The sequence below is a fragment of the Barbus barbus genome (assembly GCF_936440315.1).
Source record: "Barbus barbus genome assembly, chromosome: 8".
Lineage (NCBI taxonomy): Eukaryota > Metazoa > Chordata > Actinopteri > Cypriniformes > Cyprinidae > Barbus > Barbus barbus.
The window spans coordinates 29,298,022-29,325,753 of record NC_136736.1 but is presented as its reverse complement, the minus strand read 5'-3'; the positions used below and the strand labels follow the sequence as shown (position 1 = coordinate 29,325,753).

At 35.9% G+C, this 27,732-nt stretch overlaps 1 protein-coding gene across 1 annotated transcript; it reads left to right on the top strand.

The window, feature by feature from the left end:
* The first annotated feature begins 1,467 nt into the window (after positions 1–1,467).
* On the top strand, positions 1,468–26,863 carry LOC306873445 (protein kinase C beta type-like). Its single transcript, XM_079422738.1, has 17 exons — positions 1,468–1,793; positions 2,272–2,303; positions 14,570–14,652; positions 16,376–16,487; positions 16,871–16,999; positions 19,340–19,496; positions 19,597–19,731; positions 19,813–19,909; positions 20,024–20,170; positions 21,927–22,100; positions 22,184–22,275; positions 22,722–22,784; positions 23,087–23,225; positions 23,320–23,400; positions 23,510–23,617; positions 23,706–23,846; positions 26,481–26,863. Exons 1-17 carry the CDS (start codon positions 1,633–1,635, stop codon positions 26,634–26,636), a joined length of 2,007 nt encoding a protein of 668 aa, XP_079278864.1. The 5' UTR covers positions 1,468–1,632; the 3' UTR covers positions 26,637–26,863.
* The last annotated feature ends 869 nt before the right edge of the window (positions 26,864–27,732 follow it).

Here is a 27,732-nt window from a genome sequence, read left to right as displayed (position 1 = left end):
TCCATGCCGAGATGTCCGCCAGGCAGCCTGAGATCCGTGCAGCTACCGTTGGGTCATCTGGTCGAAAAGAGAGATAGAGCTGTGTGTCATCGGCATAGCAGTGATAGGAGAAGCCATGTGCATGTATGATGGGACCCAGCGATGTAGTGTATGTGGAGAAGAGGAGGGGTCCAAGAACCGATCCTTGAGGAACTCCAGTGACCAGTTGATGTGGTTTGGATACCTCCCCTCTCCAGGCCACCCTGAAGGATCTACCGGTGAGATAGGATTCAAACCAGCGAAGTGGAATCCCAGTGATACCCAGTGATGAGAGGGTAGACAGGATAATCTGATGATTGACAGTGTCAAAAGCAGCAGAAAGATCCAGCAGAATGAGGACTGACGATTTGGAATCAGCCTTTGCAGTTCGCAGGGCTTCAGTGACAGAGTAGCGCAGTCTCTGTTGAATGGCCATCCTGAAACCTGACTGTTTAGCATCCAGTTTGTTGTACTGTGAAAGAAACCGCGAGAGCTGGTTGAAGACAACTCGTTCGAGTGTTTTCCCTACGAATGGAAGGAGAGAGACAGGTCTGTAGTTATCTAAAAGAGAAGCGTTTAATGTAGGTTTTTTGATCAGTGGGGTTACCTGAGCCTGCTTGAATGCTGTGCATGGGGAAGATGCCTGTGAGGAGAGATGTGTTGATAACTGTGTGTGAGTGCCGGTAAGAGTGTGGGAGAGATTGTTTGGAGAAGGTGTGAGGGGATTGGGTCGAGATTACTATACTATACTATTACTATAAAAATGCAATAACGCAGCAAAAAACTAAACAAACAAAAAAAAAGTTTAATAATGGATAAGGAAAATAGAAACACGTCATTGTTAGTGCAGGGAATTCTAGCCTTTTCGCAATAAATGAGGCGATTCATAGTTTTTACTAATGAATGAAGTTCTCAAGGTGAATGCATACTCTAGGGGTCAAACAACTAAAAATCAAGTCAAAAATATTTGGGTGATTCTGATTACAAGAAAAAAATAACTTTTTCACGATATTCTAATTTATTGAGTAGCACCTGTATAAATAAACTTTAGGCCTTGCCTAATAAAAAAGCATCATTATTGTATTTTACCGTCAAAATATGCGCATTACACTATCAAATTTATAATAGGACTATTTAATGCTGCGTTTTGAGAACTTCATGGGAACTAATTCTCTTCATATATAATTTCATGAAAGCGATGGATAACCAGCACAATTTCAATGTTAATATTATTTTAAGCGTCTTGGCGGAAAGCTAACATGGTAAATGTTTGCAATGCGCCAAATCAACAAGTGAAGTGCATCTGGCGCTCGTTCAGTCACCCTTCTATGACAGTTTCCTCGGAAATTCTTTTTGGAAGGGTTTCTCAATCAGGTTGCGCTACCAAAATGTCTTTTTTTAAAACGGCTGCACGAAGGGGGCGTGGTTACAGTCTCACTGACTGAGGCACCGCTGCGCTGCTCGCGACAACAGTCAGCTGGGGAGAGGCAGGCGTTTGCGCGCGCACGTGCCGACCAACCGGGAAGCGAAGCGCAAGCCGAGCAAGACCCCGTTCAACGGCGCAGGCTACAAGTCGAGAAGATTTCTACCCACTACATCCATTCCGTCCCCATCATGGCCGACCCAGCGGCTGCGGAGGGCGCGGGGGGCCCACGAGGCTTCGCCAGGCAGGGCGCGCTGAGGCAGAAGAACGTGTACGAAGTGAAGAACCACAAGTTCATCGCGCGCTTCTTCAAGCAACCGACCTTCTGCAGCCACTGCACCGACTTCATCTGGTGAGTATGCTGGAGGACGCAAAGATGTTGTTGCATGTAAACGGCCGCGAAGGGCACAGGTGACTCACTTGATGCTCGTGAAAAACACCCAAGCGTTTGAACGCTCTCAGACATCCGCAGTGCTGTCAACACTGAACAAAGACGCCGAGCGCAGACGGAAAACACAAGCGCTTCGCGCAATGAGTCCAGCGCAATGCTGCACCTCTACGAGATGTTTAGATTTCAGTGCGCTTGCGTGTTGATACAATTACAGCACATTTATTTAGGCGCTCATCTCCCTGTAGTAAGGATAAATGTTAACAGCCTCTCACGAGAAGTCCCTCGCGCTATGATTAAGCCATCATTATCATCCTAGAGATGGATTTGGCGATTTTGCGGAATATGGCGCGCCTGCGCGTCTTGGTGCTGAGCGCAGAGGAATGCATCCAGATTTGGTTTCTGTGCTGTAATCTCTCACACAGTCTCGTCTCTTTTGCAGGGGTTTCGGCAAGCAAGGCTTCCAGTGTCAAGGTAAGACTCTTTGGCCCACTGGAGAAATTTGAGTCAATGACTGCAACTGTTTATTTTCTGTTACATGACAACTGCTTGCCCTTTGAACGCAAGCGGTATTGTAAACATGGTTACATTGTTCTTTCATTTCATTTGCTTGTGTTTGAGGAAGAAATAGGCTACAGAGAAGCTTTTTTCTAGTGGGGAGTTGAAGAAATTAAGAGTGACAGTTGTGTTAGTTGTCACAGCCAACACACACAGCAGTTTGTTACTATTTTACATGGTCAATTCACATACATTTGTACAATTTATTTTGTATGATCTGCATACGCCTCACTGACTCTTATGCTTTTTCCTCCATATGGATCAAATTATACAAATTAATGTGAAAAATGGTTATAGTTTCCTCATAACATCTATTTGCCACAGCTTATTCGCCAATGCATATTTCCTTGGGTAGTTTGTTTCTGTATAGGCACATACCTTAAAGTTTCAGCCGCAGTTGCACATCTGCACCATTATTTCCATTCCATACAAAAGCGCTGCTAGAGAAAAGCATTTGTAATTGAACTGAACATTTGCCTCTTAACTTGGCATCACTGAGTATAGCCCTTGGTGACAACTTCCCCATGTGAACTACAAAGAACATTCAGATATGAAATACAATATTCAGGCACTGTTGCCATGAATGTCAAAGCCCAAACTGGCATTTGGGAGCATTATGCACATCACCTCCTACTCAGATCATTAATGGGCTGTTAAAAAAACATCATCCACAATTACTACATTTGCAGTGCTACTTTACTAAGACAGCAAATACATAGGAGAAACCAGGGCTAGTCGTCACACATTTACAATGTTTTTCACTGAAGTCAACCAAAAAAAAAAGCATTCAGATGACTCAAACTTACTTCAGACACTATGGGGTAATGAACTGCTTTGCCTATCACAGGTGAAAAGACTTGGCAATTAGTTTTGAGGTAATTATCAAATCAAGATTCCCCACTTGTCAGAAAAAAAAGAAAATCCTGGTGTGGATTTTCTCCATCTTTTTGAATGGAAAGGTGTATTTTCAGCAAATCTTTCAGTTAAAATATTAAATTGCACCAAGTGTAATGCATGTAGTGTTTCCAAAACATTTGGCTCAACGATATGTGAATGATCTTTGATATTTAAGTAGTGACTGCTATGCTAAGCATTACAGGACAATTAATACACTGAAATTGTCATCTGCGTGTTTTACCACAATGAGTTCTGTACAAATGGACCGCTTGGCTTGTCTGCGGAAATAACGCCTCGTTCCCATGTTTCCTGCCTCCACATGGGCTCCAACAAATTCAAAATTTATGGAATCGATTAACATATTTTATCACACTTAGAGCGACATCTCTCTTCCATGGCTCTTTGTGTTCTCTAGTGAATTAGTTTTCTGATAGTTCATCCTTCTGGCATCATCTAACTTATATGAAAGCCTGCCAACATTAAATCTTTGCTCTGTTTTATCGTCTAATGCCATTTGGTACAGTATGTTGGCATGATACTATTTTTAAATAATTGCTGTGATGCATAGTCATACCTAAACTGCATTCATTATGGCAGTTTTAATGTTTACCCTGCAGCAGAAAGACATATTGGCTCTGTTGATATATTTATAGTACTCTGCGAGGGCCAGACGGGTCTGTTGCTGATGCAGCGATATGTTAACAGTTAATGTTGATCATTTACTTGACACACATACAAATAGGGGTGTGCGATATGACGATTTTTGATCGTGGACGATAAAAATGTCTCCACGATCTGCTTTTGAAGAAATATCGTAGTATCGCGCTACCGCGCACATTGTCAAATACAGTTCTGGCGCCGCCGTCTCTATGTACTGTACAACACGACATACAGCAGTAGAGTTACTCAGACAGGACACTGCACTTATTCGCGATCGCAAAAGTACATTATTTGCATACAAGCCTTGCTGGTTAAATGTTTAATTCGCGCGCTGGTCTGACGTGCGCTTGTTCTGAGCGCATACACCTGAAGCACGCGCACTAAAACGCCTGTCTAACAGCGCCTGATTACTCAACTAAGTTATATTTTGCGCTAATACTGTCAAAACACACAAGGTTTACATACAGACTGAGTTGGTTATCTCTAAAATGAAAGTAAATAGTTAAGAGAGAAACGGATGCGTGCCTGCACTGTATATTAGATGCGTGCAGCTCTTAAAGGGACAGGACACTAAACATGCTGTCGACTGTCATTAAAGGGATAGTTCACCCTAAAATTGAATTTCTGTCATTATTTACTCAGTGGAAAACCAAACAGTTGCTGGTCTACATTGACTTTGATAGTAGGAAAGAAAAATCCTATGGAAGTCACTGAGGACCAGCAACTGTTTGGTTTTCCACCTTCTTCAAAATGGCATTTATAAATGTTCAGCAGAAGAAAGAAACTCATTCCGGTTTAAAACAACTTTTGAGTAAATGATGATATAAAAATACAACATTATGACAGAATTGACAGACAAATGACAGAATATTAATTTGTGGGGGAACTATTCATTTAACGTTAACAAAACAACAAAACACAAAGAGAAAAATCACTCACTATTCTTGACTGAAAAACTTTAATACAGTTGCTTTAGGAATCAGTCTATCTAGTGTTTTATTTTTATATTTGTTCATTCAATTTCATTGAATGCTCTGCTAAATACACCTATTGTACCTGGAAATAAAGCACTGTTTGTTTTATTTGTATATAATGTGTATTTGTAATGTGTATCTTTGTTCTTATTTTTGTCATCTAATCTTTGTCATCTTATTTTTAGAAAAATAAAATAATGACAAAGATTTTTTATCTTCACCCACTTTGGCCTAAATATCTGCCATGCATCTTTGTCTTTCTAGTTTGGCTGTAATGCTCAGACAACTTGTAAAACCAAAATAGTAAAACTAACAAAGAATCGGGATAAAAATCGTGAATCGTGATATTTCTATAAAAAATCGTGATATGATATTTTTCCCATATCGCCCACCCCTACATACAAATGCAAGCGTAAAAGAAAGAAAGAAATACTGATTAATCAAAGCATAGATCAGGCCTCCATCTTGTTCATGTTGCACATGTGCAGACTGAACAGAGAAGCCTGCTTTTGCCAAAATTACATTTCTGTATTAACAAATTAATCAATATCAATCATCTATGGGCATTTACCCGTAGTTCATTTTTAAATGCACGGTGAAACCAAAATGGGAGTTTTGTTGCTTCTATTCCATTTCTGCTTTGAGACCACCATTATACTCCTAAAAATTTCCCAAATAAATTTTTTTAATATGAAATGCACCAAAAAAGGACAGAAGCAATATTCGTCTAGCGATTTCATGGGTTCTTTAAAACTATAATGCAAATATTAATAGGTACAAGACTCATTTAATTTTCACCTCTCATACTTGTCTCTGTTTATTTTACTTATAAGTGTTTATAATTGGTAGAAGTGGTAGAGGAGGTCAAAGCTGTGTGTCCCTGACCTGCTTCGGGTAACAAAGAGATGTGTCTGATACCAGCACAACAGCTATTTTTACCATTTAATTTTACTGGCAAATACTTGCAGACAGAGAATGAGGTGAAGAGAGTGAGGTAGTGCATAGAGATGGTGAAAATGCAAACAAGAGGTTGAAGTGAAGGCTTACTGTTCAGTAAACCCAAGACATGTTTGAAATAGTACAACATGCTTGTATTACTGCCAATGTTAAAACTACAGCCAAATATAATATTTTTTTTAAATGCCATCACATCACTAATTCGTTCATTAACGTCATTGATCTTTCTACCACTGGAAAAGATGTCCTTATTGTGCTCCTGTGTGCATGTAAATCTATAAACCTGAGCAGGTAGGTTCGTATTAAATTACACACAGGCCTGAACAAGATGGATCAGTGCCAAAATTAATTTACATTATGATTCTTATCATTTATATGTAAGTTTACTACACTGAAAGTATATGCATATACTTAGAGTGGAGTAAAAAGCTGTCTAAGTAAAAGATCCATGAGCTAAAAACCAAGAAATGGCTTAAAATAATGTGGTCTTTAAAAAGTCTTAATTTACCTTTCCACAATTTTAATCAGAACAGCAAGTCCTAAATTCATTATGTCATGGCATTAAAGGCTGCTTTAGTAGTGTTTTCCTGTGCAAAATTCACAACAGTGAGTGGTTGGTTGCCAGGGTGCGTCTATGTGTTTGCTAAGGTGTTCTGAGTTTTTTTTTGTTTTTTTTTTAAACGTGGTTGCTTACTTGCTCAAGTCTAAAGAGCCCATCCCATGAAGTCTCTGTAATGTCCTGGTCTCTAGTTATGGCTTAGGTTCCTCCCTCAGTTCACTCATTTGTCTAATGAAGCTTGTCAGATCAAAACAAATTGCCACTCAACAGACAATGACTGAAGTAAACAGTAACATTTAGTTTACAGTAATGTGCATGACTTCTACACTAATGGAACACTGGATGCAGTGTTTGGAAATGTTATGATAGTGACTGCATGGACTCTGATGTTGCTTGGAGAGTTTTAAAGGGACAGACAAACTGATAGCAGGCCTTTGCTACAAAACCCCGTCATCACTGACTGCATGAACCTTCTGTAATCACACATCTGTAATGACTGGAGGGCAATAATTGAACGCAAAGATATAATTAATAAGGTCCTTGACTCTAATTAAGATGCATAACTGTGGGATTTAACAGATTCCATAATGAATGTGTGTAAAGGCCTAGTTTTGCCAATTGTATGTGGTTTGTGTTCACTGTAATTCCTTTTATTAGTAGTGACTGCTAGGGCAAGCATCACTAAGCATTTGAACAAAACCCTACCACTAAAGTTAAGGGATCTCAATAAGTTTTAAAGCTGATTTTAAGCACAGTTTTGTTTATTTTTGTATGATGTTGGATTTGATAGACAATGTCAAATCTGGAAACTAGTGCCTTAATTATCAACTTGCATTTTCATGCCTGCAGCTTCATAAACAAACCCGTTATGTAAATATTGAATATATTATATGCAGAAAAGAATACTGGAACGCTCCGATCCCATTTTAATCACTGTAGCTGTCACTGCCAGTTTTACCCTGTTTCAAGAGTTATGGACTCCTGCAAATGCTCCCATTATAATCAATGAAGCTGTCTACATTGCAATAAATCTTATTTACTCTGCAACCACTCTTTGCTGATTTTGTTTTGTTTTTGTTTTTTGTCACGAATCCAAAATAATTATTTTCAGAATTAAAGCTTCTGGTGTCAGGTGATGTTCTTCAGCACTCATATTCCTGTGTCACTGCAATCACTTTTTTATTGAATAATTGTGCAGCTGTGCTTGTATTTATTGTCTGGGTCGTAGTTTTCTAAACTGAGAGCATGTCACGCAAGCTTTTCACGTTCAGATCTACAGTAACTAATTTGGCTTCCTTCAACCAAACGACAAGTGATTTTGCGTCAACATACATTTGATTCAATTGGTCAATCCAATGTAGCCTTTGACATCAACAAGAAAAGATACAGGAAGCTTTTCTCTTCCCTTTTAAACATTGCTTATTTTTATCCTAACAGTACATAATCATATGGTTGAGTTAATTGCATTCTGTTACTTACATATAGAACTGTATTTTCCTGCTATGACAGTAGACTTGCAACCCACCTACTGTAAAATGTTTTAAGAATGTTTTATGTTACTTTTGAATGTTGTCTGACTATTCTAAAACTTTAAAAACCTTTAAACAAACACCCAACTAAAATGTTAAGGTTCAAACTTGCTCAGCTTCCAAAGAAAACATGTCGAAGATGTCATGGCTGGAAAGTGTGTCTTGCCATAACCGTACGCAAATGCATAGCTGTGAACTGGCGAAACTGTGCCACTGAAGTTGTCTCTGGTCAAGAAAAAGTTTGAGATGAAGTTAATACGCCAAATTATATTTCAAGAAAATTATGATTTCTATAAAAAGTAGGTTAGGGAGAAACTGTGATGTCCACAGGCAGGTTGAATCATTGGGAATACTTAAAAAAGTTAGTGTTGTAGATAAATGCATAAAGATGAATCAATACTTGAATGGTGGCACCTCAGATGTCTTTTGTGAAATTTGCTTCATTTTACATGCTTTGTTTATTAATGCATTTTAAAAGGCACGAACTATAGTTCAAAATTTGGGGTCAGTAAGATTTTTTTCATTTTGTTTTAAAGAAATAATTTTTTTATTCCATAGTAATCCATTAAATTGATCAAAAGTGACAGTAAAGACATTTATAATATTACAGAAGATTACTTCAAATAAATGCTGTTCTTTTGAACTTTCTATTCATCACTTAATTCTGAAATAAAATCACAGTTTTCATGGTTTCCACAAAAATACTAAGCAGCACAACTTTTCAACCTTGATGATAATAAGAAATGTTAGTTTAGCAGCAAATCAGCGTATTAGAATGATTTCTGAAGCATCATGTGACACTGAAGACTGGAGTAATGATGCTGAAAATTCAGCTTTTCATCGCAGGAATAAATTACACATTAAAATGTAATGAATTAGAGAAGTTATTAATAATATTTTAAAATATTACTGTTTTTACTGTATTTTTGATCAAATAAATCCAGCCTTGGTGAACATACTTATTTCAAAAACAAAAGAAACATCTTCCCAACGGCAGTGTATATAATCACATGGCAAAAATTGTATACAGTTTGCTAGATTAAGGGAGTGTCACATCTCACCCCACTCTCCTCTACTTGTGTATAATTGTGGTATTGTCAAGAGTTAAACTGAGGCAGACTATAAACTTGACATTTAGCGGAGAGAACAGTTCCACACTCTTTAACCCTTAGGTCTTGTTGCTAGGCAACAACAGACGGATTAAAGAGGGAATGTCATAGAATGCTTCTCTAGAAAAGGGGAAGGGTGTGCTGAGTGGAATAGACTGTTTACATGAGAAAGGGAGATCCTTTAGCTTCGGTCTGGCCGCTGTGACTCAAACGTGCCTGCCGCCTCCTTTATGTAACTACGCAGACATTCCTGTGGATGGAATGTCAGTGCATACCAGGCTGTGGATCCTTCCCTCGCCTCTACCCCAGTATTTATGCTTACCTGGCCTGTGCAGTTCAGCCAGGTGTTCAGAAGGATAAAATGTACACTACATGTGTGTGCAAAATGGACAGAAATAGCATTTTTGTGAAACAGGTTTGTAGCTAAATCACAGATTGCAACAGTTGCCATTGGGTTATCAACCTCATAAATAATTTGTCAAACAATACATATTTAATAGTCTGGTTAATAATGAATGCTAGTTCCCAGTGATTAAAGGCCTGTGGTGTATGTGTGTGTGTGTGTGTGTGTGTGTGTGTGTGTGTACTTGTTTATGCTACATTGAGGAGACCAAATGTCCCCACAAGGATAGTAAAACTAGGGGTGTGCGATATTGACAAACAAATATCTTAAATTATCGAATATCTCTATTTTCTGGGATTTTATCGAGAACGATAATTAGACGATATTTTGCTATGTGTGTTATTGTGCTGGTATCTAAAGGACTGCCGTGGACAGCTGACTCCTAAAGCTTTTGATATTCTTCATATTCCGGGTTGTGGTCAGTTCACACTGATAGAAATTAATCTTTTCCAATAAGTTTAAATAGATTTTTACCTTTTATGGGCGTTTTTACTTTTATAAAGCCATTTTTTCTAAAAGTGTGCATTATCTTTTGAATAAAATTCTTAGATTTAATCTTTATATTAGAATAATAAGACCTTTAGGCTGTTACCAAGCAAATGAAGTCTGTATCAACATAATTCATCTGCATTCATCGTTCATCTGCAATTTAGCTGCATCTGAAGTGGCATTTAGATGTACTTACATACTGTTTAGTTTAATGCAGGACATGAATGCTTTAACCTTCAGTTACAAATGCATTAATAATGTTTTGATATATTTAACATAAAACGATTAATACTGATATTTGAAATTATTTAAATAATAAAAAGGTACTTTGTCAAACTAAACTCGCCAGTAGGTGGCAGCAAGTCACTGTTAATAAGTGAGTCTTTGCGATTGAACCGAATCATATTTTAAACGGTTGATTCATTCAGGAACGAAACAGTGTTGTGGCTGTGTTTGGAATGATTTTTGTTGACGAAATAGCACAAAAAACAGGCAATGTGGTGTCTAAAATGTAAGGCTTTTAATTAACTTCCTGCTTATTTAACTGTTGTAAAAAATCAATATCGCATTTGTAATCATGGTATTTTTTTGAAGAAAAAAATGGCACTTTTGTGTGAAATTGATTAACTATATGAAGTGGTATAAATATACACATTTTCTGTCCCCATGTCTTGAATTTGTGATCATTCTAAATGTATTTTAATAGACTGAATCATGCAGTGAAAGAACACACTCTAAATGTGTACGCACACTAGACTTCACGTAATGCATGCACTCTGTAGAGGTTTTGAATGGTTTTTGCAAAATACTTGATAATGTCAAATCACACATTTTTAAAACAATAATTACGATATTATGGCAGACTATATGTATCGCACACCCTTAAGTAAGAACTGACATTTTTGACATTGTGGGGACCGGCCTTCGGTCCCCACGAGGGAAAAAAAAAAAGATTAAAAATAGTAAATGATGTTTATCTGAAAGTGTGATAATGCAAACAGGTTTTCTGTAAGGGGTAGCTTTAGGGTTAGGGGATAGAAAATATTGTTTGGTCAGTATAAAAGTAATAGAAGTCTATGGAAAGTCCCCACAATTCACAGAAACAAATGTGTAGGTGTGTGTGTGTGTGTGTGTGTGTGCGCGCACACATTTTTGTGACAAAAGAGAACAGAAATTTGTATAATGACATGGGTATTTCAAGGAGAAGGTGACTTATGAGGATATTACCCCATGTCCCCATTTTTCAAAACACTTATAAATCATACAGTGTGAGTTTTTTGGAGAAAGTAAAAATGCACAGTTTCGTGTAAGGGGTATGTTTAGGTGTAGGGTCGGTGTACTTTTGATTTTAATAATGTTAAAATGAACTAATAATAATTCATGCTTGAAGTATTTTATATTGTTAATTCATGTTAACACATGTAGTTAACTAATGGTAACAAATTGATCCTTATTGTGAAGTGTGACTATATATATATATATATATATATATATATATATATATATATATAATATACACACACACACACATATATATATATATATATATATATATATATATATATATATATATATATATTATAGTATAGTAGGCAAGTAGTCAGCCATCATAACTATTTAAATAATCAGAACTGTGACACCTGCAAAAAAATAATAATAAAGTTTACTGCATGCGTCTGAATATTTTTTTTTACTTGTTTTTCGGAAAAAAAAAAATCCACAACAAGACCCATTTAGTTGAAGTGACTCTGCAAATTATTTTTAGACTTGTTGACAAGTGTATTTTGTTTTACTGTGCTGTCACATGTTCACTTTTCTTTAAACTTATGTGTAAAATACATGGGAGAAAACTGTCAGTGCAATAAGTCAAAATAGGCTTGTTTTAAAGATATGCTAAATATTATAGGCTGTGTTGCTCTTCAAGTAAAATGATCATGATTCAAGGATTTTTAGATATTTTAACCATACAAATAAGACAAAAATACTTAAGACCAGGTTTTTGGAGCGTTCAGTTTTCATCGTTCAGTGCTGATCAGGGCTTAGCTGGCAAATGATCATTAGTGGTTTATGATTATAGGCTTTACTTGCCACACTGTTAGACTGATTATAAAAACAGTAGATAAAAAAAAAAAAAAAAGCTTCAATCATTTTTTTTTTTTTTTTTATCCCATCCCGTGTTATATTTTAAACAAGCATTATCTGTTAAAGTATTAATAACTTATTAACAATATCTATATCATAAATATAACTTCTTTATTGATGCCTATACATTTACATTCATTTGACAGACATTTGTGACCCTGGACCACAAAACCAGTCTTAAGTGTCAATTTTTCTAAATTGAGATTTATACATCATCTGAAATATGAATAAATAAACCTTCCATTGATATGGTTTGTTAGGATCGGACAATATTTGGCTGAGATACAACTATTTGAACATCTGGAATCTGAGGGTGCAAAAATCAAAATACTGAGAAAATCGCCTTTAAAGTTGTCCAAATGAAGTTTTTAGCAATGCATATTACTAATCAACAATTACATTTTATTATATTTACGGTAAGAAATTTACTAAATATCTTCATGGAACATGATCTTTACTTAATAGCCTAATGATTTTTGGCATACCATGTATTTTTGGCTATTGCTACAAATATAACCCAGCGACTTAAGACTGGTTTTGTGCTCCAGGGTCACATTTTGAAGTGATTTACAGAGAATTCAATATATACATTTATCATTATGTGCATTATTCTGATTGTTTTCTGATTTGTTTAACATTTAAAAATGTTCTGCAGAAATCACCACAGAAAGTGTGTGAAAAGTTCATTTAGGCCTACATGAACTTCATGGTTATTTAGAAATATGGACTCTTTTAGCTTGTGTTATGTATTCATAGTTAATACATAACACAATAATACATTACATGCTAGTTTAACATTGAATACAGAGATTAAAGGAACACTCCCTTTTTTTTGGAAATAGGCTCATTTTACAACGCACCTAGAGTTAAACAGTTGAGTTTTACCGTTTTGGAATCCATTCAGCCGATCTCCGGGTCTGCCGTTAGCACTTTTAGCTTATCTTAGCATAGATCATTGAATCGGATTAGACCATTAGCATTTGGTCATCAAAAATAACCAAAGAGTTTTGATAATTTTCCTATTTAAAGCTTGACTCTTTTGTAGTTACATCGTGTACTAAGACCGACGGAAAATGAAAAGTTGCGATTTTCTTGGCCGATATGGCTAGGAACTATACTCTCATTCCGGCGTAATAATCAAGGAACTTTGCTGCCGTACCATGGGTGCAGCAGGCACAATGATATGACGCAGCGCCTGAAAGTAGTCCCCAGCTAGGTAACTAGTTATGATATAGCTGGGGACTACTTTTAGGCACAGCGTCATATCATCTCGTGTCTGAGAGTGCAAGTCTGAGCGTGCAAGTGCAAATCTGCAACCAGACCCCATTGGCCCATTTCCAAAAAAAGTGGAGTGTTCCTTTAAGGTGTGAATATCACCCTTTTTTGACCCCTACCAATAATTGTGCTGAATATGAACCTGTTTGGACTGACCAGAGAATTTGGGGTTTTGGTGATTTTATTATAACGTTTAGAGCATATTAGATTTTCAGAGACACATTCTGTTATAATCGTAGGTTGTGAGGTTTATGATCAAGAACAGGCTAAATTGGGCAATTATGCAAATGTAAGCCGGAAGACTAAATGCTTTGCTCAAATTCACAATGCAGCTGAAGCAACAAGACTCAAATGTACATGATGAAGTTTAATTAAATATGGCGACTTTTATTTGTTGATAGATTGATAGTTTTACATTTTTGCTTCTATGCAAATAAGGCCTAGAACATTACAGGGTGTTGTGAAGAAATAAACAAATGTGACATATTTCTGAGATTTATGTCGGTGTTATTATTGTTTACTTTTACAGTTAATAGGAATAGATTTTAATTTTTTTTAAAAATGAATATAAATATTACAACTTAAAGAACAAAAATTAAAAACTAAATAGAAATATTTAAAACAAACCCTAGTAAGAATGAAAACTTTAGAAAAATTACAATGTAGTAAAAACTTTTTAAAACTATTTTATTTTAAGCAACAACTTAAACTACTTAGATTCATGTCAGTGTTATTGTTAACTTTCATAGTTAGAAAGTTAACAATAGAATAGAATTATAGCGTATATATAAATATTAAAATGTAGTAATGATTTCAAAACAAAGCTTTTCGAAAATATCATATACGGTGATTCCAAGAAGTATTTGGACCCTTGAGCTGCACTTAAATATGTCTGAATGGGATTGCATTGGATCACAAAATATCTAACCACATGGCATCTGCAAACAGATGCCACCTGTTACTCAGCACTAATACAGCAACACCAGTGTAGTTCATCACATTTACTAACTATGAACCTGTTACATCAACATTTGACATCCAGAACATTTTTGTCTTCATTATGTCTACTCGATACTTTTACCTCCAAAGCCTAACAAACTTGGCTTAAATGTGTGTTTGCTCTGTCTTCCTGTAAAATATTGTGCACAATGAAATGTTCTAATGAATTTCTCTCATTCTCTCCCCCAGTGTGTGCTTTCGTGGTCCACAAACGCTGCCATGAGTTTGTTACTTTCTCCTGCCCTGGGGCTGACAAGGGCCCCGCATCAGATGTAAGTAAAGCCTGTGAACACATGCACTAGAAAACGCCCTCATCCTCCCCCCTTCTGTCTTCTCATGCACTATCATTTCCTTTTCAAAACTTCTTCCTGTGACTAAGCAGTACTCACACACTTATTTATGTAGACACACTGCTTAGTGAGCAGTTTAAATATTTATTCAGTGGTAACTGATTATGTACTGTTTAATGAAGCCTAACACTAATCATGTTGCTTATGTGTTTGCTTGCATTATATATTCACATGCAAACAGGCAGAGGCATCAGTTTTCTCTTCTCTAATCTCTATTTATAACCACGCTTCCTCCCTATATGTGTAAATGAAGGCGCACACGCGCACTTCCTGTGTTGTGCTTTGTTTCTGGTTGCAGCCAATTATGTTTGTTTTCCTTAAATGATACTGTACTTCACAAGTGATATTTGTTGCATCTCCGTTGTGTGATGCTGATGTGTAGGAAAGCTTTGATTCTTGACCCTTTTGCCATTGACTCCTTTACTTGAGCTTGAAGAACATAGAGAAGGTGCTGAATAATTAGACCACTAACTTGCTTTTATTGAATTTGCACTTGCTGGAATTATTTAAACAAAGGAAAAGCAACTGTTAAAATTCTGCTTCTTCACATAGCTGCATTTTATTTTTTGATAATAATCTTTGCAGTACATTATTTCTTTGGGTCTCTATATTGGCGCCCCCTAGCTGTAGGAATTTATCATAACATTTCATATAGTGCTGCAGAACTCACTTCATTGTTTGTTAAATTCCCTCTTGTATATCTTGCTATCAGTTGCAGTGCTTGATTTTTCAGTTATGTGGGTGCAGCTGACCTTTCGTAAGCTCCGCCTTCTTTGGTTACTGTTGCTCAGTCGCTCAAGTTTTGCAGAATTTCCTGTAGGATTAAATGGGTGATTTATGTGAATTCTTAGTAAAATGTTCTCATAAATTGAATGGATATTATTTGTGCTTGAGGTGGAATGGATTGTGAAATTGCAAAGCATTTTTATCTGCCATTTTCTATGAGTCTAAAACGATAAAAGCATTTAATTTCTTGAAAAAAATAAATAAACGTTAACGGAAATAAAATATTAAAAAACTTATTTTATTTCAGCTAGCTGCTAATGCAATTTTTTTTTTATTTAGCCTAACCTGATATAATAAAATAACTAAATCTAAATCTGAAATAAAAATTATTAAAAACAAAAACTAATAAAAATGAAAACAAAATTACTAAAACTCTAACTAAAATTCTAATAAAATTTTTAAATATAAATATAAAAGCTATCGATTTTTATGAATATTCAAAATATTAATAAACACCATTATAGTATCTCAGTGATACTGTGTTGGGAGTAAGAGCTGAAACATAAATTAATCCACACCATGAACTTCTCAATTCATATAAATACAGCTTTACACACACACACACACACACACACACACACACACACACACACATATATATATATATATATATATATCAAATCTATTGATTCATTATTAGAATTGATTTGTAATTATTTTATTTTTATCTATTGATAAGGTTATATTTCAATATATTTATTTTAAACCTATGTACTATATATTTCCGCTATACCTTGCATTGTGACTGCATCTGTGTTTGATTCTGCATTATTGTTGTAACCTAAAGTTTTAGTAATTTCACTCTCCTGTTTAAGTAGTTTCTTATTTTGATAAGAAACGGTGTGTATTTGTGTCGTAGGACCCTCGAAGTAAGCATAGGTTCAAGGTTCACACATACTCCAGCCCCACTTTCTGTGACCACTGTGGTTCTCTACTGTATGGGCTCATACACCAGGGGATGAAATGCGACAGTGAGTCTAAACCAGCACACACACTGAGCTGTGAAAACCCTCATACAGTGACCTCTGCTGGTTATGATCATGCATTACATAATATTACATACTGTTATATCTACTCATCTGTTTGATCATTTGCAAAATGTTTGTTATGTATGAGACTATAAATCTGTTTACAGATTGGGCATATATAAACATGAATTGTTCAGTTGTTTAAACCATTTAATGTGCAGTACATGTGTAAATACAGCTGTCTATTTAGTGTTCTGTATGTTAACTTGTGTGGGTGTGTCTGTGGGTGTGTGTGGCGATTGTGTGGGCATTTCTTAGTAAGTAGTGAGTGAGAAACAAACGCTGCATGTGTAATGCTGTCAATCTAATTGTGTGGTTTCCTGCAGCTTGTATGATGAATATTCATAAACGATGCGTGGAGAATGTTCCCAGCCTGTGTGGAACAGACCACACCGAGAGGAGAGGACGGCTGCATCTCAGTGCTAGTATCACAAATAATGTTCTCACCGTGACCGGTGAGTCCCCCACACACACACATTTTTAGTATTTCACTGACTCTTACATTAAACCAATTTAGTGGTTTAGAACACCCTAGCAACTGTCTAGAATACCCCAGTAACCACATGGCACATATAATAACCACCCACAAAATAGTACAGTAAATCGTGACAGTAAAGAAATGTATAATGTTGCAAAAGATTTCCATTTCAAATAAATGCTGTTCTTTTGAGCTTTCTGCTGATCAAAAAATTCAGAAGAAAATGATCAATGTCACATGCTTTTCAACTTAAAATCATCAAATCAGCATATTAGAATGATTTCTGAAGGATCATGTGACACTAATGGAGAGTAATGGCTGCTGAAAGTTTAGCCATATCATCAAATATATTAAAACAGGACAGGCATTTTATACATTTTTATTATATTTTTGATCAAATGCAGCTTTGTTGAGCATGAGACTTTTTCAAAAACATAAAAACAGCATACCGACTTCAAATTTTGAGCTGGTTTTAGAGGAGTTTTGGACACTTTTTACTGTTTTCAGAACGCCAGGCTAAGAAACCAGCCGGTCTAATCTAATCTAGCTGAATGCAAGCTTGTTCATTTGTGGACCAGCTAAAACTAATTTACACCTGCAAAGCATCTTAGACTAGTTTAAGCTGAGGTTTGTTTCCAGCAGAGTTGGCATGCTTTAATCCTGTTTTATTTTGACAAGCGATTTTAAACAGTAGAATTGGGTATATTAATATTAAATAATTTGTTAAAATAAGTTAATTTAGATGTTACTATATAAATAGCTGGATTGGATTTACAACCCCTGAAACTACTATAACTATGCTATCAGTGTGTGGATATTTAGTCCCGACATGGATAGATAAAGGTTTTATTGATTTTAAAGAGATACACTTCTAAAAATGCTCAATGAACTGGATTTTAATGTGACTTTTTAATCATTTTAATAATTGGTCAGTAGCTTTTTCAAACAAATGAATGGTCTGATAATAATTTTCTTGACTGGATTAGTGAGGAAAGGCTTTGTTCAGAAACTAGAGAACCCACAGCTGCGCTAGTTTTGAATATGTAATGTTATAAGCAAATATCTTCAGTGTTCAATGTGCATGATAGTGCTGTTGTGGGATATATAATATATCAGCAGGGCAGAAAGCAAAATGCTATTCTAGCTGAAAATTTAATCTAAGCATGCAAACAATGTCATGTTTTAGGCTTAGCTAAAGAGGATTTCTAGGTCTTTGTGTGGTAAATTTGATTAAAAAACTGAAATTTGTCTTCATGAAAATGCTTCTATCACTTGGTTAAAAAAAAAAAAAAACACACACACACAGCTCAGCAACAAAGTGTTCTAAACGAGTCTGTGTTTTTCTCAGCTCTTTTTGCCTTGGGCAGAAACTGCATCCTCTGGAAACATGAGATCAATCCGCCAACGATTGCCCCACATCCCATTCACACACACCAGCTCATCCATCCATCAGTTCTCTACAGATACATGTAGAGGCCTGAGTATATAGATAGAAGCTTCATACACTTTGCTGTTCATTTATAGCAAACTTACAGATTCTTTAGAATCAATCTGCTGATGACATTGTTAAAATATAATAACCCCCACAACAGCCTAACAACCGCTGCATAGCAACAACTCTTAGCATCCACCTAGCAATGCACAAACACCAAAAAACAGGAACCTCCCCTCCCAAAAAAGTAATTGAAATAAAATATGAATAAATATTTTTGAAAACTTAAACTTTGTTTTATTTCAGTTATTTGACAGTTGTAGTAATTTTGTGCTTTTTATTCATTTTTTTTGTTTTTGTTTTAAATATTTCTGTTTAGTAAAGTTTTTAAAACTTTTAAAATTTTATAAAACGGATAGTTCCGGTCCTTGATTCTGATTGGTTGAGCCGCATTCGAAGCTGTTGTAAATTACTCTACAAACATACACCTTTGTTTACTTTTGTGTGTTTCTTGGCAACCAATTTGTTGCAACCACAACCTTTTCTGAGGAATTACATTGTTTGGTGGAAGAATACTGTTTTTATTTATATCATTACACTTTATTTGTTTTATTTTGTGAAACCTTACTATGTATATGGAATAACCGTTTCATAAAAGCAATAAGCCCTGTGAAGCCGTGGTTTACAGTGAAATTATAATAATTTATAACTCCGCTTCGCGTGGTGCCTAGCCCCTTAGCTGTTATAAATTCACTGTAAACCACGGCTTCTTCGGGCTTATTGCTTTATTAAACTTTTTTTATTTTGGTTATTTGACGAAACTACAGTTAAAGAACATATAATAATTATATGTAAAAATGATATTTTCTGCATTTTAAATTGTAGTCAAGGAAGCTCGTAACTTGGTGCCAATGGATCCAAACGGCCTGTCAGATCCGTACGTCAAGCTTAAATTAATTCCAGACCCAAAGAACGAGAGCAAGCAGAAGACCAAAACCATGAAGTGCTCCCTCAATCCTACCTGGGACGAACACTTCAGCTTGTGAGTGGCAAAATAAATCAAGTGCATTCATCTGTGTGGAATGGATGTGGATGTTTGTTTCACCTGTGCGGTGTCTGTTGCCATCTTTGTGTTACTATAGTAACCTCAAAGATACAGATAAAGACAGGCGTTTGTCAGTGGAGGTGTGGGATTGGGATCTGACCAGCAGAAATGACTTCATGGGGTCGATGTCTTTTGGCATCTCTGAGCTGCAGAAACAAGGTGTCGATGGATGGTAAGCTCTACCAGATACCTCCTACACATGATACCTCCACGCTTGGATTGAGACCATCCTCTTCATCTGTTTGGATCGTAGGTTTAAGTTGCTGGGCCAAGAGGAAGGAGAGTATTTCAACGTTCCAGTTCCACCAGATGGAGAGGAGGGCAATGAAGAACTGCGGCAGAAATTTGAGGTGAAATCCACATCCTTTTTAATTTGTATCCACACTTTTTTTTTTTTTTTACTTGTATCTTTCTTCCCTTTCTGGCAATATTCTGATTTGTATTGACATTTTTAAACTCTCCAGAGAGCCAAGATTGGCCCTGGCACTAAGAATACAGATGGCTCTTCAAAGAATGACATCTCCAAATACGATACCAATGGCAACCAAGACCGCATGAAGCTCTCAGACTTCAACTTCATCATGGTGCTGGGCAAAGGCAGCTTTGGCAAGGTAGGACACACCATTCCTGCACACATCCTCATTTACACACAGCATTGTTAGTGTAAGGTCTGCCAAAACTAACATGTTACTTTTTGAGATTAATGCAGTTCAAAAGTTTTTTTTTTTGTTTTGTTTTTTTTAAGGAAATTCAAAGACACATTAAATAGATCAAGGTGACAGTAAATACATTTAGGTTACAAAAGATTTGTTTTAAATTCTTTTGAACTTTTTATTTATTAAAGGGGTCATATGATGCGATTTCAAGTTTTCCTTTCTCTTTGGAGTGTTACAAGCTGTTCGTGCATAGATGAGATCCCTGAAGTTGCAAAGACTAAAGTCTCAAAACCAAAGAGATATTCTATATAAAAGTTAAGACTCTGCCACACCCCCCTAAAACGGCCCATTTAAACACGCCCCCACATCTACGTCACGGTGTGGGAAGATTTGCAAAACACCACCCAAATGTTTACGCAATGAAAGAAGGCGGAACTATTATTCTCGCTGTAGTATTGTGAAATATAGTATTGTTCTCGTGGTGAAAGTACTTTGTTTGGGCTTCCAAAAGAGGACACAACTAGAAATCAGTGGTTAAGTTGTATTTACAACACTGTTCCAGAACAGTTCAACCCAAATATTAGAGTGTGTGCTGCACATTTTACGGAGGACTATTTCCTGGAAGAGTAGCCTACAATGCTGGCTTGCACAAAGGCTGTTTCTATAAAGTGGGGCAATTCCAACTTTGCAAGGATAGTCTGACGCTTCTGACTCTCAGCCTGTAAATACGTTTCTGCTATTGACTTTTCAAACACGAGTTTTGAGCTTTGTAGAGTATTACTTGTTGTTTATCGTTTCTCCGATCACAAATGCAGACATGGTAATGTTGACGTGTAAAAAGACAGTCTAAGTCATTATAATCAGTAATTATGTCCCCACTGGATGCAACAAAGGCCTCATTTATAATGGGTTTTATTGTTTTAGTCTCATCGCACCAGGGCGCGGCATCACAATACGGTAAGGGGGTGTAACATTTTTGTCTCACGCTTGAGTTATGAGGCCAATCACAACGCACTGGATAGCTGGCCAATCAGAGCACACCTCGCTTCCCAGAACAATGAGCTTTGTAAAAATCGACGTGTTTCATAAAGGCGGGGCAACAATAATGTATAGTATGTGGAAAATGTGGGGGGTTTTTTACCTTAAATCGCATAAACGCATTGCATTACACCAAATACACAAAATAATGTTCTATTTAGCAACGTCATGTGACCCCTTTAAAGAAAATCAGGAAAAAATGTATGAATAGAATATTAAGCTTTATAACTGTTTTCAGTATTGATAATAATAAGAGATCTTTCTTGAGCAGCAAATCAGCATATTAGACTTTAAAATTGGTTAGTATTCATAAAAACTTTTAATAGTCCTCTAAAAGTTATTTTTAAAGACTGGTTGAATAGTCAGAAATTGAAGATAAAAAATCTGTCATCACACTCATTATTACTCACACTTATTAGTAAATAATTGAAAAAGATCTTCTTAACAGGTCATTTATTTATAAATTAAATCCATTTGAAATATTTAACAGAGCATAATGCCATTTGTAGGCTTTATATAATGTAATTTTAATATCATAAAATCAATTATACGTAATTGCTCAATAAATTAGTACATTTTGTTTTTTAATTTAAATAATAAATAATTATACAATTATTTTAATCACTGTCATTATCACAATAATCATGTTCTCCTTTACGCTGTCTTTCTGCAGGTGATGCTGGCCGAGCGTAAAGGCTCAGATGAGCTGTACGCAGTGAAGATCTTGAAGAAGGATGTGGTCATTCAGGATGATGATGTGGAATGCACTATGGTGGAGAAGAGAGTTCTCGCTCTCTCTGGCAAACCACCCTTCCTCACCCATCTCCACTCGTGCTTTCAGACCATGGTATACATCACACTCTCTGTATTCACATACACATGAAAAACACATTATAAACCTATGATCAATTGTGTTGTTGTTGATTGTAGGACCGTCTTTACTTTGTGATGGAGTATATCAACGGTGGAGATTTGATGTATCAAATACAACAAGTGGGAAAATTCAAGGAACCCCATGCTGTGTATGTATTCTCTAATAAAAACAAACACAAAACAGTTAAATGATGGCAAAATTATTGAAATATATATTTTTTTCATTTAATTATTTATTGCACAAAATAGTATTCTAGATTATTATTTTAAGACTGGAATAATGGCTACTGGAAATTCAGCTTTGCCATCATAGGAATAAAGGACATTTTATTATTATAAATATATTAAAATAGAAAACAGTTATTTTTAATTTCACAAAATCTTTCAGAAACATTACAGAACCTTACAAAGTGTTTTAAAACATTACTTTATTTTTCCCATTTTATAAAAGCAAACTTCATAGTCATCAATTATGGTAATTGGTGTGTTTTAAATATTAATGCTATGCCATGCTAACCAACAAAAGTATTGATATTTAGATTTATTCATAAGTCAGATCAGTTACTCTTTTCTTTTTTCTTTTTTTTACCATCAGGTTCTATGCTGCAGAGATTGCCATCGGCTTGTTCTTTCTTCAATCAAAGGGCATTATTTACAGGTGAAATGATTGTTTGTTTGTGATTCTAAGCATAAAAATGTAATGCAACAATCACAGTATTTAATAATCTGTTATATTAATACACAAAGCATTATGCATAAATAATAATAAAAATATTTGTCAATATTCTACTGATATAAATTATCTCTTCAGTTAATTTGTCATATTTGTAAAATACCAAAATATTGAAATTTAATCTCATATTTCGTGATGCGTTGCATTATTTAGTAAAGAAACATACTCAAATTGTTGTCAGAGCAAATATTTACTAATGTGTGTGTTTGTTTTCTGGGTTTGTGTAGAGATCTGAAGCTGGATAATGTGATGTTGGATGCTGAAGGCCACATTAAAATTGCAGATTTTGGCATGTGCAAAGAGAACATGTTTGATGGGGCCACAACCAAAACCTTCTGTGGCACTCCAGATTACATTGCCCCAGAGGTGTGTGTTGATATACAGTATGAGTGTATTATGTGAATTGCACTGAGTCTATGTTAGTGTGCACAAGGCATATATATGCTCTCCTGTGTTACAGATTATTGCATATCAGCCATATGGCAAGTCTGTCGACTGGTGGGCTTATGGAGTTCTCCTCTATGAAATGCTGGCAGGACAGGTAAACTAATGCCACCTTATCATTCTGGGTCTAAATTCAGAGCCATTGTCATAAGTAATTATGTAATTGTGATAGATGCAGTGATGCCAGTGTGCTTCCTCTTCTTTAGCCCCCTTTTGATGGTGAGGATGAAGATGAGCTTTTCCAGTCCATCATGGAGCATCATGTGTCTTACCCCAAATCCATGTCCAAAGAAGCAGTGGCCATATGCAAGGGGGTAGGTGACACACACAAACACACACTTTATATATTCTTGTCTGTATACATTATTGCATACACTAACAGACACTGTTACGTGTTGGCAGCTGATGACCAAGCATCCAGGGAAGCGTCTGGGATGTGGACCGGAGGGAGAGCGAGACATTAAGGAACACGCTTTCTTCCGCTACATGGACTGGGAAAAACTGCAAAACAAGGAAGTTCAACCTCCCTTCAAACCTAAAGCAGTAAGTTATAATGCAGCTCTGTGTGTGTGTGTGTGTGTGTTTTATCAGGTGGGTGTATTGCAGCAATGAAATAGCATCCTTTTTACACTTTTCTTGTTCCTAGTACATGTGATGGAGAATATCTTCATTATTTATGTGTCTATTTTTTTAGGGAAGATTTGGTGTATGTGGCCAAGACGCTGTGGTTCCAAAATGCTCAGTGCAGGAAGTAAAGCGTCACTTCATGCTCTGCTGTTAAACCGCAAAGATTATGAAACACAAATATGTGAGGCAGTGAAGGTTTGCTTTCATATTTAGACTGAAATTCTGCAGAAAACTATAATGGAGCATTTTAAGAATTTAAGCAATTTTACTATGTGGATTTTGCAGGTTTACTCAGGATGTGGATTTACAGTGACCCAAAAATGTATTCAGACAATTAAACCACACTAAAATATATAAATTGCATTCATTTTAAAGACATAGAGCACAATTTTCAGTGATAAAATTATACATATGCTGTTTCATAGCCAACCAGCTGCTTTGGCTGAACAATGTGCATGTGATTAATGGTAATGCACTGCTTATCTGCCAACATCTGCAGCACTTAAATTAATTCATATTCATTAACCAAGCTGCACCTGGCACAGCATGTGCACTATTCTTCTGTTGTTCAGCTGTAAAGTCATCTTTAATTAAAAAAAATATATAGTTTAGTAAAGTAAATATTTATTATAGCATAATATAGTAAAAATATATACAGTTTTATATATATGTTACATAAACATATCACAGTATCGTTCTTTTATTGATTATCAGGACTATACTTATTTGATCAAAATATAGTAAAAAGAGTAAAAAAAATTCTTACAATTTAAAATAACTTTTCTTATTTATTTACTCCTGTGGTCGGCAAAGCTGAATTTTCAGCATCATTACTCCAGTCTTCAGTGTCACATGATTTGCAACAAAGTTTAGGGCTGTGTCCAAATTCAGGGTCTGCATCCTTCGGAGTGCTCATTTGAAGGATGTTACGTCACAGCGCCGCGACGAAGGCTGTCCAAATTCGTAGGATCCTTCAAATGCGGCCCACAAATACGTCCTCCTTTTCCCCGAATTGGAAGGATGGGTGTGGTGGATCCTTTCCCGTCCTACCTATCCCATAATTCTTTTCGGCAGAGCGTAATGGCGGACGAAGCGAGCGGTAGCGGAGTGGGAGAGGAGTTTCTCTGACAAAACAAGCTAAAGTTTATGCTTCGGCTCAATGAATTTGTAGGAGAAATTAGTACAATACTTAAAAACAAATAAAAATAAGCTATAATGGCTTACCTGGATGTGACTGTCTTGTAGTCTGATATAAAAAACTCTCCGACAACGAGCAAAGAAAGTATTTAATTTATTTAATTGCTTTATTTCTTCCAAAAGAATTAAAATGAGGAGAATAACTCTTTGTTTGTCCATTTTCCCGCTTCTTGCTTGGCGCTGTCACGGTTGCTAGGCGACAGGATACGAGCAACGGGTAAGGGAGGGAACTGAAAGAAGGGTAGGCTGTCCAAATTCACAAACACCGACTTCCGGGTTTTGCGGACTTCGGAGGATCCCTCCTCCTTCAACCGGGTAGGAAGGATCCTAAGGAGGATGCAGACCCTGAATTTGGACACAGCCTAGGTCTAATTATTAAACTGACAAGAATGCTAGTTATTTGTTTGTAAGCTAGTTATTTGAGTGTATCCATGGCAACTAGGCATTTGAAATCATGTTGTATATGTGACGCGTGGCTGATGAGATTTTTAATGCGTCACCCACTTTTCGTATCATTCCTCAAAGTGGATGATTTCTAAGCCCCTGCAGTTCACAGATTGCATACGAGTATTTTAGCAGGTTTGATTTAATTGTTTTATTTTGAATTCTTAAAGATAAGTCTATATGTGCATAGATCTCCATGTGACAGTGCTGCCTGATTCAGGTTAAGGTTAGGTTGTCATTTTGTTCTTTGCTCTAAATTCTAAGCACGTATCTCTGATAATGCATTTGACTGTGGTCTGATTGGCCAGTTTTAGTAAGCCCCGCCCCCACATAATTCTGCATTAAGGATGTGTGAGGTGAGTTCAAATAATAAACATTTAAAATATTGAATTAAAAACCCATTTACCCAGACACAGGTAAGTGATTTGGATACAGAACCCTTATTATTTTCTCACAATCCCTGCTTTTCACCCTCTCAATTCTTTTTGAACACTTGGAATTGTCCAATTCCACGGATCACATTTTTCTGAATGCTGCACATTCATCATCTGAAAACTAAATGTAGTTTTTAAGTGCTGACTTCTAGCAGCACAACAATTAGCAGCATCAGAAAAGAAAATGATGTGCATGAAATGTTTTGTTCAAACGAGAGCAGGAGGGTGTTTGACCGACAGTATGTGCATTTATTTTAGTAATGCAATGTAGGTATGTGCTCATCATTTTCTATCATTACACATTCACGCAATTAAGACTCTTACTATATAAGTACTGTTACTATTATTACACTTCTGAATAATTTTTTCAGTTTTTGTTTTTCCCACATTGGAAGCTTCCATTTCCTCATTTGTTTGCTTACGCCATACCATCATTTTCCCATCCCACATCTCTCTTCTCTCGTCTTCTCCACAGTGCGGTCGAGACGCAGAGAACTTTGATCGTTTTTTCACCCGCCATCCTCCCGTCCTGACCCCTCCTGACCAGGAAGTGATTCAAAACCTGGACCAAGAAGAATTTCAGGGCTTCTCGTACATTAATCCAAATTTTGCATCTGTGAAATCCAAGTAGCCAGTTTTAGCCAAGATCAAAATAGGGACCAATGAGATTACAGATCATGAAATTACATAGTCTGAATGAGCCAATGAGAGAGTTCATCCAGATTGATGGAGGAATGGAGGTAATTTCTATTCATATTGTTCCTGCCTGCTTATTATTTTTTGTTTGATTAAAAGGATCAAGGAAAGAGATTGACTGACTAACTTTGTAAAAGAACGTATAAAGAGTGAATGTGTGGCAGCCTTGCGAGATTTTGACTATTTGATGCTTGTTGATATCATGGACTGTTTTATGGGTTTAAAAAACATTCAAGAGAATCTGGATAAATCCAGTGTCCTGGACACATTTCACCCCTAGATTTTATCTATTTTATATATATATATATATATATATATATATATATATATATATATATATATATATATATATATATATATATATATATATATATATATATATATATATATATATATATATATATATATATGGGTAGTTGACTTATCAATGGGTCCTGTGGTGGGACGGCAAAAATGTAAAAAAAAAAAATTATAACTTCTAAAGTTGAAGATAAACCTCATGCTATTTGTAACTCTAAGAATGAAGATACATTTTTTTCTCATGTTATTTGTATGTTAAGTTTTTTTTATTTTCTACATTTTTACTGTTACATCATAGGACACAGTCCAGTTTTTATTTGTCAACTACCCATATATATATATATATATATTACATTACTATAATGGCAATTAAATAATCAGACAAAACAAATGCACGCAAATGTGATAAGAATCAGTGTGATTCTTCATTTTGTGTTATTACAATGCAAAAAAGATTGTAATGGTTTTAAAAATAGGCTTAATTTTCTTTATCAATTTGTTTGGGGTGAAATGTGACCTAGACCTGCCCTAGAGGTTTTGTGAGATTCACTCATTGTCTCTGATGAAACATATCTTTAGAATATTAAATATAGCTGCCAAATCTATCTTTCTTCCCACGCGCGCACACAAACCATGTGCCTCAGATGAACCATTTACCGCTTATTGATCAGGATGTTTACTGGGTCACCCCATTTTAGTGCTTTTTTCGGTTAGGTGTTGTACGTGTGTTT